The sequence below is a fragment of the Aquarana catesbeiana genome, linkage group LG02 (genome assembly GCF_042186555.1).
Source record: "Aquarana catesbeiana isolate 2022-GZ linkage group LG02, ASM4218655v1, whole genome shotgun sequence".
Lineage (NCBI taxonomy): Eukaryota > Metazoa > Chordata > Amphibia > Anura > Ranidae > Aquarana > Aquarana catesbeiana.
The window spans coordinates 812632181-812647247 of record NC_133325.1 but is presented as its reverse complement, the minus strand read 5'-3'; the positions used below and the strand labels follow the sequence as shown (position 1 = coordinate 812647247).

General features: G+C 52.1%; 1 protein-coding gene across 1 annotated transcript; it reads left to right on the top strand.

Annotated features, from left to right (window-relative positions):
* On the top strand, window positions 1-12121 carry LOC141129519 (sodium/potassium-transporting ATPase subunit alpha-1; the record flags this gene model as incomplete). Its single annotated transcript, XM_073617604.1, is given in 21 exon segments — window positions 1-60; window positions 146-349; window positions 435-548; window positions 852-986; window positions 1068-1185; window positions 1269-1537; window positions 1627-1825; window positions 1935-2044; window positions 5103-5237; window positions 7412-7604; window positions 7693-7868; window positions 8096-8232; window positions 8526-8676; window positions 8763-8931; window positions 9017-9171; window positions 9381-9504; window positions 10150-10295; window positions 10409-10539; window positions 10640-10741; window positions 10933-11024; window positions 11781-12121. Coding segments are annotated over 21 exon segments (2949 nt in total), but the record flags the coding sequence as incomplete, so codon positions are not given.
* Between the last annotated feature and the right edge of the window lie 2946 nt (window positions 12122-15067).

Here is a 15067-nt window from a genome sequence, read left to right as displayed (position 1 = left end):
GAAGACCACAAGCTGAGCCTGGAGGAATTACACCGCAAGTACGGCACAGACCTGACACGGGTATGTCCACCATTCCAAGCATTGCACAGACTGTCGCCACCCCTGAGTTTGCTTGTCATGTACGTATGTCTTTTATTGTTTTTAGGGGCACACCACTGCCCGGGCAGCTGAGATCCTGGCAAGAGATGGTCCAAACGCCCTCACCCCTCCACCTACCACTCCGGAATGGGTGAAGTTTTGCCGTCAGCTCTTTGGAGGCTTCTCTATGCTGCTGTGGATCGGGGCCATCCTCTGTTTCCTTGCGTACGGTATCCAGGCAGCCACGGAAGAGGAACCGCAGAATGATAATGTAAGTGCTGATATTGCTGTGGCCCTCATGGCGGCATTCATAAAAGCCGACATGAAGAGTAACGTTCTGTCGCTTTATGCTGCAGCTCTACCTCGGTGTTGTCTTGTCAGCTGTCGTCATCATCACTGGCTGTTTCTCCTACTACCAAGAAGCAAAGAGCTCCAAAATCATGGAGTCCTTCAAGAACATGGTGCCCCAGGTAGGTAACGACTGATCTATCATAGTGTAGAGACTGGTATGTGAGCATGTTCTTTGGGTAACTGGTTGACCTTGGTCATTTTGTGCTAACTGGCTGGTTCGCCTTGGTCTTTGGGGGTGGTAACTGGTTGGTTTGTCCTTGGTCTTTGGGGGGGTTAACTAGTTGGTTGGCCTTGGTCATTTGGGGGTAACTGGTTCATTGGCCTTGGTCTTTGGGGGGGGGTTAACTAGTTGGTTGGCCTTGGTCTTTTGGGGGGGGCTTAACTGGTTGCCATTATCATACCGGCTTTCCTTTTTATCACAGCAAGCCTTGGTGATCCGAAGCGGTGAGAAGTTGAGCATTAATGCAGAGGAAGTGGTCCTGGGAGATCTGGTGGAAGTGAAAGGTGGAGACCGGATCCCCGCGGATCTCAGGGTCATCTCTGCTCACGGTTGTAAGGTTAGTAGAAAAGGGTCAAGTCTTGTGATGTCTCCATGCTCTTGATGACTGGATTCTTCAACAGTCTGCCCTTCACCATAGGTGGACAACTCTTCCCTTACCGGAGAGTCCGAACCCCAGACCCGATCTGCCGACTTCACCAATGAAAACCCTCTTGAGACCCGTAACATCGCCTTCTTCTCCACCAATTGTGTGGAAGGTCAGTAGAAGCTGCTGGCAGCCCTGGCTTGACCGTTTGAGTGTCCTGCTGGCCCTGCCTCACCTCTCCTCTTCCCTATCCAGGCACTGCCCGTGGTATCGTTATCAACACCGGTGACCGCACTGTCATGGGACGTATCGCCACTCTCGCCTCCGGTCTGGAAGGCGGCCGCACCCCTATCGCCGTTGAAATCGAGCATTTCATCCATATCATCACCGGTGTAGCCGTCTTCCTGGGCATCAGCTTCTTCATCCTGTCGCTCATCCTGCAGTACAGCTGGCTGGAGGCCGTCATCTTCCTCATCGGTATCATTGTAGCCAACGTGCCTGAAGGGCTGCTGGCCACCGTCACGGTAAGTAGAGATGGGATGCAGTGACCGGACTGATTTCTGGAACCCAGGCCGATGGTGTAACTCTTGCTGCCCCCCCCCCTCTCTCCTAGGTGTGCCTTACACTCACCGCTAAGCGCATGGCCCGCAAAAACTGCCTGGTGAAGAATTTGGAGGCCGTGGAAACTCTGGGATCTACCTCCACCATCTGCTCCGACAAGACCGGAACCCTAACCCAGAACCGGATGACCGTGGCACACATGTGGTTCGATAACCAGATCCACGAGGCCGACACCACAGAGAATCAGAGCGGTGAGTTTATAGGGGGTCATTGCATTACAACAGTAAAAGAGAACCAGTCTAGTGGTGGGCAGCACCATCATGTCTTTGTCATTCATTCTGAAATCCTTGTTTGCTGCAGGTGCCTCCTTCGACAAAAGCTCTCCAACCTGGACCGCACTGGCACGTATCGCTGGGCTGTGTAACAGAGCTGTGTTCCAGGCTGGTCAGGAGAACACTCCTATTCTGAAGGTGAGGAACTTGGATCAGGAGAGTAGGGACTCTTTTATTTATTTTTTTTTTAATAGGTGCTGGTACCCCTCCGTCATTGAACTCTGGTGGGTGTCTCTTCAGGGTGAATGGCTAATGGTGTTCCACCCTTTGTTTTTACTTTTAGATAAAACAGGACTGGGGGGGGGGGGGGGATGATGAAGACAACGTAGGTGTTGACCACTTTACGCCCACGTCTGTTTTTCAGACTTTTTTACAAGTTTAAATCATTTTTTTTTTGCTAGAAAATATGATTTTACTCGCAATCTAGAGAATAAAATGGTGGTTGCTGAAATACTTTCTGTCACACCGTATTTGCAGCGGTCTTACAAGCACACTTTTTTGAATTAAAAAAAAGACAACCGTAAGGATAGCACTATTTATTTATTTTATATTGTGAAAGATAATGTTATGCCGAGTAAATTGATGCCCAACATGTCACGCTTCAAATTTGCTCCTTGCTCGTGGAATCGCGACAAACTTTTATCCTGAAAAATCTCCATAGGCGGCGTTTAAAAATTTCTACAGGTTACCAGTTTTGTTAGAGGAGGTCTGGGGTTAGAATGATCGCTCTCGCTCTACCAATCGCGGCGATACCTCACATGTGTGGTTTGAACACAGTTTCCATAAGCGGCCACTACTCACGTATGTGCTTGCTTCTGCATGCGAGCTCCGCGGGACGGGTGTTTTTTTTTTTTTTTTTTTTTTTTTTTTTTTATTTTACCTTTTTTTTTACGCTGTTCTTTTTTTTAAATTGTGTCCACTTTAATTCCTATTACATGGGATATAATAAAAAAAAAAAAAAAGCATGACAGGACCTCTTTAATGTGAAATCTGGGGGGTCAAAAAGACCTCACATCTCATATTTACACTAAAATGCAATAAAAAAAATGTCTCTAAGAGCTTATGGGCAGAAGTGAAGTTTTGACATCGCTTCCGCCCTGCAGTGGTATGTATGGGTGGATGGGTGGGGGTCGTCTTCCCCCTCACTCCATTCCACAGACTGGAGAAGACGCAATCACTGCTGATTGGGGGGGGACCCCTCTCCCGCCCGCTGCCGATAAGTGATCTTGCAGAAATCTGCCGCAGGGACCACTTACGTGAAAGCGGACCGCCTGTTGAAGATGCCGGGGTTATGGTAGCTGCTATTACGATATCCCTCTTCAAACAGCCAACATATAACGACAGCGGACGGTCCATAAGTGGTTAAAGAAGCCCCAAAGCTGGTGTCAAGGACCACCATAAAACTCCACAAATTGGGTCAGTTGCATTACTTAATAACTCCATTGGTGGTAATTGGCAGTTATGTTTGACCCCCTTTCATCGTGGGTTGATGGCAGTGAAGTTTAACACCCCCACCCCCCCAGGGGGGGTGTTAATGGCGGGGACATGTACATTGCTTCCTGCCTTTCTCCAGCATGGCCTCAGGCTGGGACTGTAGTTGTACTGTCGGGTGAGATCACGGACTATACCAGTATCTCTATGCAGGAGCTCTTTGCCGCCGTTCTACAGGTCCAAGTGCTTTGGGTTCTGTAGGACAGGGTCCAAAATCCCAGGGCTGTTCCCCAATAATTCAGAAGACTTGGCAACTTGTGAGGTGCTGGGACACAGTACTGGCACATTCCGACACAAAGACCCCAAGTAAAGCTATAGTAAATGTAAAAGGGTTAGTCCACCTTTACCAAAAAACGGCCTTTACAGATAGAGGGGCTGTAGATTAAAACTACAGCTCTGATTTTAGAGTGGAATGCCCCTGCTATAGTTGTAGACCAGTAGGGGCCAGATGTGGCCCTTTGCTTGTCTTTATCTGGCCCTTGGGGCACTGCCTCCCCACTGGTAGAATGTTGCTGTAGGATGTTACAAAGAGAGGCCTAGTCAATACAGGTCCCCCTCCCATCACAGGAGCAAGCTCAGAACTAAATTGGGGGATACGGCGCATGTGGGGGTTGGGGGGGGGGGGGGTGTTTGAATCAGAAAAAAAAAAAAATCCCACTCCTGTGATGGAGGTGAGCAGTAATGACTAGGCCTCGCTTAGCAACGTCCTAGGAGTATTCCAATCAGGCTTCATGAGGTATGTAAATGGCCTACAATTGTAGCAAGTGCATTATTCAACAGCTTCCAGGCGTGGGGGTTTGGAGGGGGGGGGGGGGGCCTTCCAGGCGTGGGGGTTTGGAGGGGGGGGGGGGGGCCTTCCAGGCGTGGGGGTTTGGAGGGGGGGGGGGGGCCTTTCAGGCGTGGGGGTTTGGAGGGGGGGGGGCCTTCCAGGCGTGGGGGTTTGGAGGGGGGGGGGCCTTCCAGGCGTGGGGGTTTGGAGGGGGGGGGGGCCTTCCAGGCGTGGGGGTTTGGAGGGGGGGGGGGCCTTCCAGGCGTGGGGGTTTGGAGGGGGGGGGGCCTTCCAGGCGTGGGGGTTTGGAGGGGAGGCCTTCCAGGCGTGGGGGTTTGGAGGGGGGGGACCTTCCAGGCGTGGGGGTTTGGAGGGGGGGGGCCTTCCAGGCGTGGGGGTTTGGAGGGGGGGGCCTTCCAGGTGTGGGGGTTTGGAGGGGGGGGCCTTCCAGGCGTGGGGGTTTGGAGGGGGGGGCCTTCCAGGCGTGGGGGTTTGGAGGGGGGGCTTCCAGCCATGGGGGTTTGGAGGGGGGGCTTCCAGCCATGGGGGTATGGAGGGGGGGCTTCCAGCCACGGTTCATATGTGGTCCGGTACAGTGAGTGAAAAGTGTATCTGAGCACGGTGATGCATGTGCCTGGGAAGACTTCCTTTATAGTCAATGTAGATGCAGACCAGTGGGGGGAGGGGGTGGAATATAACTTGGGCACGGTCCCGTGTGAATGCATTTTAAAGCCGGTTGGTCTTCTGTATGCGGCAGCCATAGCTGGCAACCACGTTTTGTAGTGACAAGTCGGGTTTCTGGACGGGAAGTTGTGTATAAATGTTTACCCTCCATCGCTTTTTCTTGTACCCGATATGTCGCCCGCTGTCTGACCTCCTGCCGGCGCGCGGACTGCGACGTTTTCAGTAGCTGACTTATGACGGTTGTTCTTGCAGAGAGACGTGGCCGGTGACGCCTCAGAATCGGCCCTGCTGAAGTGCATTGAGCTGTGCTGCGGCTCCGTGAGGGACATGAGAGAAAAGAACACCAAAGTGGCCGAAATCCCCTTCAACTCCACCAATAAGTACCAGGTGAGTTTGATCCGCCCGGCTCTCCCCGGAGGGAGTCTCTTGTATGTCGGTGTGCTGGGTGGCCTCTGTGAGCTGCTGTAAGGCGGCCATGTGCTGCCGGGGAGGGGGGGGGAAGGGCACGAGGTGTCTGACTGCGTCTGTCAAGTCGGCTTAAAATAAACCTGTTATCTTAAGTGAGAGCTGGATCTGTGTCAGTGCCTCACGCAGACTCCTCTGCCAGTACCGATTGCAGACTTCTTCATGTACTGGTGCTGAGGGTGCAGCATCTAATCCCGGACCGGCGTGGGGCGATGAGCCGCCAACGGTAAATCGTTGCCGTTCCCCGGCCTGTCGGATTAGGTGACGCATGGCGCTGCTCCTTGATGTGATGAAATTGGGTGACCCCGGTGGTCTGGCCCCTGGTCTGTTGGCAGGGTGAGGTGGACTGGCGGTGTGGTGAAGCTTTACATTTCTCTGCGGGGTGGCCTAATCTCGTTAGTCAGCTTTCCCCTTCACTTTCCACACTAAGCTCTTTGCTCTGGATTTAGTGCTCTGAGCTTAGACATTCCTCAAGGCTTATCCTGTCCAGTAAAAGCCAGCGATTTGTGACTCTGTACACCGTGTGGTGCTGTCAAGTCTGACCATGGCAGGCCCTAGATCCTTCATCCTTGCAGTAGGTGGTGAGCGTCGGACCCTAGCTCCTCCATCCTTGCAGTAGGTGGTGAGCGTCGGACCCTAGCTCCTCCATCCTTGCAGTGGGTGGTGAGTGTCGGGCCCTAGCTCCTCCATCCTTGCAGTAGGTGGTGAGCGTCGGACCCTAGCTCCTCCATCCTTGCAGTAGGTGGTGAGCGTCGGACCCTAGCTCCTCCATCCTTGCAGTAGGTGGTGAGCGTCGGACCCTAGCTCCTCCATCCTTGCAGTAGGTGGTGAGCGTCGGGCCCTAGCTCCTCCATCCTTGCAGTGGGTGGTGAGCGTCGGGCCATAGATCCTTCATCCTTGCAATGGGTGAGCGTCGGACCCTAGCTCCTCCATCCTTGCAGTAGGTGGTGAGCGTCGGGCCCTAGCTCCTCCATCCTTGCAGTGGGTGGTGAGCGTTGGGCCCCTAGCTCCTCCATCCTTGCAGTAGGTGGTGAGCGTCGGACCCTAGCTCCTCCATCCTTGCAGTAGGTGGTGAGCGTCGGGCCCTAGCTCCTCCATCCTTGCAGTGGGTGAGCGCCGGGCCCTAGCTTCTCCATCCTTGCAGTGGGTGGTGAGCGCCGGGCCCTAGCTTCTCCATCCTTGCAGTGGGTGGTGAGCGTCGGGCCCTAGCTTCTCCATCCTTGCAGTGGGTGGTGAGCGTCGGGCCCTAGCTTCTCCATCCTTGCAGTGGGTGGTGAGCGTCGGGCCCTAGACCCTCCATCTTTGAAGTGGGTGGTGAGCGTCGGGCCCTAGCTTCTCCATCCTTGCAGTGGGTGGTGAGCGTCGGGCCCTAGCTCCTCCATCCTTGCAGTGGGTGGTGAGCGTCGGGCCCTAGCTCCTCCATCCTTGCAGTGGGTGGTGAGCGTCGGGCCCTAGCTCCTCCATCCTTGCAGTGGGTGGTGAGCGTCGGGCCCTAGCTCCTCCATCCTTGCAGTGGGTGGTGAGCGTCGGGCCCTAGCTCCTCCATCCTTGCAGTGGGTGGTGAGCGTCGGGCCCTAGCTCCTCCATCCTTGCAATGCATGCTGTCACGCTTCCATTTTAACCCGTCTTCTTTCTGGGTTCAGGGGCTCGGGCCCTTTCAGTGGCTGAGCAGCAATGACGCCATGGTCGCTCCACAGTGCACTGCATTGACTGCATATTCAATGTTCCCTCAATTCGGAGCGTTGGTGATGTCACTAGCCTCAGAAATTGTGAATATTTCACAGTGGATGTACCTACGGGTAAGCTTATAACAGAGCAAAAAAAAGCAAGTGGTTACTACCGCTTTAAAAGTGGGCACCCCTTGTACCATGAAATGACAGAGCAACAGGGATGCCAACAAGTGGCCCCTGATGACCCAATGGGGACCCGGTATTGGAGTAGTACCTGTACTATCTACCCTCTGTCTGGCAGCCCTGGGTGTATCCATAGATTGTGCCGATGTTGTGTAATGCTGCCTCGGTTCCAGATGATGAAATTCGCTGTCTTCTAGCACCTTCAGAAAAGTTCCCTAACACCACCTTCTTGTCTCTCCTTAGCTGTCTGTACATAAGAATGCCAATTCTAGTGAGTCTCGTTACTTGCTGGTTATGAAGGGCGCCCCCGAGAGGATCCTGGACCGATGCACCACCATTTTGCTGCAGGGCAAAGAGCAGCCTCTGGATGAGGAACTGAAAGACTCCTTCCAAAACGCTTACCTGGAGCTGGGCGGCCTGGGTGAAAGAGTACTCGGTGAGGGGCTGTCCAGAGGATGGGATGCCGTGTGGGGCGGTGTAACGCTGGAGCAACATTCTGACTGTCCATCTTTTCTGTTTTGCAGGCTTCTGTCACTTGGCTTTGTCTGATGACCAGTTCCCCGAGGGATTCCAGTTCGATTCGGAAGAGGTGAACTTCCCCACGGAGAACCTGTGCTTTGTTGGTCTGATCTCCATGATTGATCCCCCTCGTGCCGCTGTGCCCGACGCTGTGGGCAAATGCCGAAGTGCTGGCATCAAGGTGAGAAGCCAAACCCTGAAGTCTTCTAACCTGTCATTGAGAAGTGAAATTTTTTTTTTTTTTTTTTTTTGTAAATTTTATTGTAATTATGAGGTAAACTACAAATGTTTAATACAGAAGTGAGGTGTGTAGGTTCCATCAGCTATAGAAGTCTCATGAAAGGTCTAGGACAGAAGATTGCTGCTTTTGGCTAACATCCCACAAATGTTATCGGTTCTTTTCTGCAGGTTATCATGGTCACCGGAGACCACCCTATCACAGCAAAGGCCATAGCTAAGGGTGTGGGGATCATCTCTGAGGGTAACGAGACCGTGGAGGACATTGCTGCCAGGCTTAACATTCCAGTCAACCAAGTGAACCCAAGGTAAGTTGTAGGCGAAGCCCACAAGATATGTTCTCACGGGTCATCTGGGTGAAGAGGAGGAAGTGAGGCCACACGACCCCCCAACTTCCCCAAACCAGAGGACTGAAATTGTCTTTAAAACACAACTCTGGCCAAAATTATGGCGCCAGATAGAGCAGGATGTGGTTAGAAACTGTCAGGTTTTTTGGTTCCCCTGGTCCCCCCCCCCCCCTCCCCACCCTATACTATTGGGGTGTTGGGACTCCTTTCTGGTTTCCTGAACTTCTTCAATTGTTTTTCTTTTCCTCTCCCAGAGATGCCAAGGCTTGTGTGATCCACGGCTCCGATCTGAAGGACATGACTCCCGAGCAAATTGATGACATTCTGCGACACCACACTGAGATCGTCTTCGCCAGAACCTCCCCCCAGCAGAAGCTGATCATCGTGGAAGGATGCCAGAGACAGGTGAGACCCCCGTGTTCCTTTGCTTGCCATGAAATATATACGGCTCTATGGGGCAGCTCCTGACCGGTGGTCTCCTCTTTTTGCAGGGCGCCATTGTGGCTGTGACTGGTGACGGTGTCAATGACTCTCCTGCCTTGAAGAAAGCCGACATTGGTATTGCTATGGGTATCGCCGGCTCTGATGTCTCTAAGCAGGCAGCTGACATGATTCTGCTGGATGACAACTTTGCCTCCATTGTGACCGGTGTGGAAGAAGGTGAGTCTCCATTCTGCGGCGCGGCCACATAGAACGATATCTGCTCAGACTTTGCATGACGGTGGCTTTTATTCCCCTCTCTCAGGACGTCTGATCTTTGATAACCTGAAGAAATCCATTGCCTACACCCTGACCAGTAACATCCCAGAGATCACACCCTTCCTTATCTTCATCATCGCCAACATTCCTCTGCCCCTGGGTACCGTCACCATCCTGTGTATCGATCTGGGTACAGACATGGTGAGTGCTGTGTGGGCCAAGAACTGGGGGGGTCTTAGACAAGGATTGACAGAAGGGGTGGAGGTTCTTTGAGATCAACCTCCTGCCAGTCCGACTCAGACACCATGAATCTCCTGACTGGTCCTCTTCACTTGGGACCCTTTAACTTCCAGGGGGGGGGGATTTGGGATACTGCGAATGGTCTCCTAACTGGTCTTCTTCTCTCTTAGGTCCCAGCTATCTCCCTGGCTTATGAACAAGCAGAAAGTGACATCATGAAGAGACAGCCCAGGAACCCCAAGACAGACAAGCTGGTGAATGAGCGGCTCATCAGTATGGCATATGGACAGATTGGTGAGTGTCTGGTCAGTATGGTATATGGGGGGGGGGGTTACACTAGAGATATGAGCGGGTGAGGGGCTTTAAGGGGGGAGCTTATGAGGATAGAGGGTGTTGTAGGAAGAACCTTCTAGAAGATTATAGGTGGGAAGTGAGCCATATAGAGGCCTGTAGGGGGAATTTGCAAATGGATAAAGTAGGCTTTGCTGAGGGTGTGTAGGACATTTCATTAGAGATGAAAGAAAGGGTGGATAAGTGATACTTCTGTATGCTGTAGCATTGTCTGTCTATATCCAAAGAAAAGCCTTCAATTTGGACATGGGGACGTCCTGTAGACCCTCCAGGCTGGAGTTCATGGGGGGGGGGGGGGGGTACAGTCCTGTAGACCCTCCAGGCTGGAGCTCATGGGGGGGAGGGGGGGCTGTCCTGTAGACCCTCCAGGCTGGAGCTCATTGGTACTGGCCTGTAGACCCTTCAGGCTGGAGTTCATGGGGGGGACTGACCTGTAGACCCTCCAGGTTGGAGCTCATGGAGGGGGGAAACACATCCTGTAGAGTCTCCTAGGCTGAGGTTCCTGCTGGATGCAGCATACGTTGTGCCCTTTCTTTCCAGTCATTGCTCTGTACAGATCACTGACCAACCTGCACATCTATTTTTCAGGTATGATCCAAGCTCTGGGTGGGTTCTTCACATACTTTGTCATCTTGGCGGAGAATGGCTTCCTGCCCTCAACGCTGCTGGGCATCCGTGTGAACTGGGACGACCGCTGGATCAACGATGTAGAAGACAGCTATGGACAGCAGTGGGTGAGTCTTCGATGGTTATGGTGCTGTAGACGGAATCGCATGTATAGTGTGTTGGGGGATGAGTGCTGTAAACGTCCGATTTACCCGTGTCCTCCTCCTCCTCCTTCCCACAGACCTACGAGCAGAGGAAGATTGTGGAGTTCACCTGTCACACGTCGTTCTTCGTCAGTATTGTGGTTGTCCAGTGGGCTGATTTGATCATCTGTAAGACCAGAAGGAACTCTGTCTTCCAGCAGGGCATGAAGTGAGTAAAGAATCCTGGAGATTGGGTGGGGGGGGAGGGCTGTGCCTAGTCATTGCTGTGTTCACTGATCAATGTAATACGTCTCCTCTGATCTCCACAGGAACAAGATCCTGATCTTTGGCCTGTTTGAGGAGACCGCACTGGCCGCCTTCCTGTCCTATTGTCCTGGTATGGACGTGGCTCTTCGTATGTACCCACTAAAGTAAGTCTTCTGTGGGGGAAGAGGGGTTCTTTTGCTATATCTGAGATCTGTAGCTTTCCCTGGGAATTGAGGGTGGTCATCTGAGAGGGGCTGTAGCCTTCATTGAGGGGGAGAGAGAATCTGTAGCCTTTCCACCCACGGAAGTTTGTATATTGCAGAATATTTATTTAAACATCTGCTTTTGTTTTTAGACCAACGTGGTGGTTCTGTGCCTTCCCATACTCCCTGATCATCTTTATATATGATGAAATCCGTAAACTGATAATCAGGCGCAGCCCTGGTGGTGAGTATCTTTCGTGGGTGTCTCCCCTGTGTGTGCCCTCCCGTGTCTCCCCTGTGTGTGTGTGTGTGTGTGTGTGTGTGTGTGTCCCCTGTGTGTGTGTGTGTGTGTGTGTGTGTGTGTGTGTGCCCTCCCGTGTCTCCCCTGTGTGTGTGTGTGTGTGTGTGTGTGTGTGTGTGTGTCCGCCCTCCCGTGTCTCCCCTGTGTGTGTGTGTGTGCCCCCTCCCGTGTCTCCCCTGTGTGTGTGTGTGTCTCCCCTGTGTGTGTGTGTGTGTGTGTGTGTGTGTGTGCCCCCTCCCGTGTCTCCCCTGTGTGTGTGTGTGTGTGTGTCTCCCCTGTGTGTGTGTGTGTGTGTGTGTGTGTGTGTGTGCCCTCCCGTGTCTCCCCTGTGTGTGTGTGTGTGTGTGTGTGTGTGTGTGTGTGCCCTCCCGTGTCTCCCCTCTGTGTGTGTGTGTGTGTGTGTGTCCGCCCTCCCGTGTCTCCCCTGTGTGTGTGTCCGCCCTCCCGTGTCTCCCCTGTGTGTGTGTCCGCCCTCCCGTGTCTCCCCTGTGTGTGTGTCCGCCCTCCCGTGTCTCCCCTGTGTGTGTGTCCGCCCTCCCGTGTCTCCCCTGTGTGTGTGTCCGCCCTCCCGTGTCTCCCCTATGTGTGTGTGTGTGTGTGTGTGTGTGTGTGTGCGCCCTCCCGTGTCTCCCCTGTGTGTGTCCTCCTGTGTACCGGCTCGGCACCCTCTGACCTCACTCCTCTCTCCTCTTCTTGCAGGCTGGGTGGAAAAGGAATCTTATTATTAAACCTACAGTTTTTTTTGTCCCATCATTTCACAACGTCATCCTCATCCTCACTCCCGGACCCTCCCCGCCCCCCCTCCGTCTGCCTGCACCCCCACTCGTTCCTGCGTGCACCTGTCCGGCTCAGCCTGTTCCCGTTTTTTGGAAGACATGCATCGAGGGGCGCAGCTTGGTCTGTGTGCGTCCGTACAGAGTTCTCATTGTGCCTTCTCTGGTTTAGTTTTTGTAAGGGAGCACGACGTCTGAGAGATGTTTTATAAATATATTATAAATATATATCTGCATTTTTACAAATAAAGTTGGGGTTTGAAGAGGTCTCTGCCTTCTGTCTGCTTATTCATCCAACTGTGCCTGGCTGTGTTCTCTGGGGGGGGGGGGGGGTTGTCACATCGGATGGGGGGAGGGGCTGGGTGTCATGTCTGGCTTCATTCTGCAGAGTGGTGACCTATTAGTACATGTGGGGCTGTATCTAGAGGCGGGTTGGTAACTAAAACACAGAAGTAACTAAAGATCTGGGGGGTGGGCATAAGTTTAAAGTGGGTGTGGTCAATGATTGGGCAATAAAATCTTGCATTGGTTTCTTGGTTCTTCTCCCCCCACAAAGTAATGCTCTCCTGACATGGGTGGTCACTGGGGAGCCCCAGTAACATGTCCTCTCATGTTGGTTGTCAGTAGGGCGGGGGGTGGTTACTGGGGAGCCCCAATAAGGTCCCCTGTTACAATGGTGGTCAATAGGGAAGCCATAACAAGGTCCCCTGTTACAATGGTGGAGACTCCATTATATTGCTCCCACATTATAGCAAGTGCCCACATCCCATCCCAGTCCCCTATAGAAGTGCAGTTCCTGTCGATCGTCCTCAGTGCTGTCATCACACACAAGCTCCTGGGATGGATGTTGAGAGGTGGCTCAATGGGGACTAGTGAGGCAAAACCAGTATATATATATTGTGCTGTTCTGCATATATGGGGGAGGCATCACCCCCCCTTTTTTTTTTTTTTTTTTTTTTTTTTTAAAGGGTCCTCCCCTCTACAGGACTACGATTTACCTGTCTCATGGCCACGATCCACCTGTTGCTTTCCCTTCATATGTCATGTGACCAGCATTGACAGCAAATGTCACATGATGCTGGGAGACTTCCATGCCACCTGAATGATGCATCTGCAGTCTGTATGACCCATCATGATGAATCCCATAACAGATGGCGGCTTCTTGAAACTGCTGAATGTTTGTCTCCTTTCCCTCACATGACCAAGCAGCCCAAGTCTGAAAATGTAGGACCTTGCTGGGAATGGCCACACCCAACCCCTCCCTATGTTAGCGAGGGCTTCCATCATAACCAGCCAATTACAAGGTCAAGAGGAATAGCCAGCTTTTGACTTTTCCTTCTGAAGTCGGAGTGCCCTGGTGGAATATGAGTGCCTGGTGCTGGCACCTCCTTTTATATACTTCTCACCAGCGCTGAGGGATGTACGGGGGTCTGCTGTCCATCTCTTCAGCAGAAACCTCTCAGTGAAGGGAATGCTGGTACCTACTGATGACTGGTGGGGTCTAGAACCCACAGAGGATGTCCTGAGAAGCCCTTTACCAAGTCGGTGCCTAAAGCAGGCTTTCACCTCATAGGCCTTTTGGCTAAGATCAAGTGTAGTATCTGTTATCAGTGATCCAGTGGAGGTGCTGTGCTACTATCCTGACCTGACCAAGGTTGGTATTGGCTGCAACAGAAACCGGGGTGCCCACAGCCAGACGGGACACGGGAATAATTCCCCTCTTATCTACAGATTTGAACGTTCTACCTTGTCTGACCATGGGCTGGGAAGGTAGATGATCTGTGGTGTCTTTGCCCCCTGGGAGTGGTTGCCCTAGGGGAGCTCTTAGTAACACTTGGGTGTGGGATCCCACGGTTCGAAAAGAACTTGCAGTCACCAAAGCTTTTAATCTGCACTGCGCCTTTTTAGGGCCTGGCCTTTTTTCAAAATCTGGGGGGGGGGGGGGTGCATTTTTTTTTTTGGCTTTCAGGGCCTAGGCCAATACACAAACGGACACTTTTTTTTTTATTTAATTTTTCTCCAACGTTTGCCACTCTTGTGTGGGTTTTTTTTTTTTTTTTTGCTCTCTTCACTGGATGAAGGGTGTGAGTCCTTGGGTTTACCCTGACGTCTAGGGAGAGGATGTGTGGCCTTCTGGTTCCTTCCCTGCCTCTGGGGGGGGGGGGGGGGGGGTCTCTCTTCAGAAGAGCTCTCCTGACCTAGTATTCAAGGATGGCTTCGGCTGTCTTAAAAGAACGGTGGTTTGCTAGGCAGACCATGTTAACCTATGTCCCTGTCAGGAGCCTTGAGCTCAGGGTACGAGTCCTTCTCCTTTGGGCGGTGGACACAAGCACACCCTTAAGTTCCTGTTGTGAGGGAAGAAAAAAGTCCGGACAGCCGCACATCAGGAGAATATAATCCAACGAAATTTCTTTATTGTAAAATCAGGAACAAATCATGTACAAAGCACCATGGATAGAATGTACAGATAATCAGCTAACGCATTTCACGCTCTGCAGAGCGCTTACTCATATGAGTAAGCGCTCCGCAGAGCGTGAAACGCGTTGGATTATATTCTCCTGGTGTGCGGCTGTCCGGACTTTTTTCTTCCCTCACAACATGGATTAGCATTAGCCAGCACCTGGGGCTTTTCAACTCTGGAGAGCAACATTCAGTTTATACCTGGTTTGGATACAACCTGGTGCGGGGAAAACGCTTGTGCTGCAGTTGCATTCCGGATTATTGCTACACCCTTAAGTACACTTTTTTTTTTTTTTTGTGTTCACATGCATGTTTTTGTACACCTATGGGGTTTTTTCGTTATAGGATTTTTGCACCACTGTGGATCTTTGTGGGGGATGACCTCCTATTCCGACCACGTCTCAGAAAATGTGTTAAATATTAACTTGTAGTGTGGTGCCAATAAAATACCAATCTTTCAAAGTATAAATCTATTGAAAAACCGTTGTAGATGTTTTTTATGTGCATACCATATTTATGATGGTGCCTGGTGCCTTTTTAGGATTGGTGGGGGGGTGCTCAGGACCCTGCCCTTTTTTAACCCCTCCCACTTCTCATAAGCCCCACCCCTTATAGCATTCACCCAGTCCGTCCCCTGTATTACACTTGCTTCCGCCGGTAGTGTCAGGAGTGTACAGCTCAGCATCATAAGACAGAGTATTTAGCCCAGCCTCATAGGTCATGGTATATAGCCCAGCATTACAGATAGAGTGT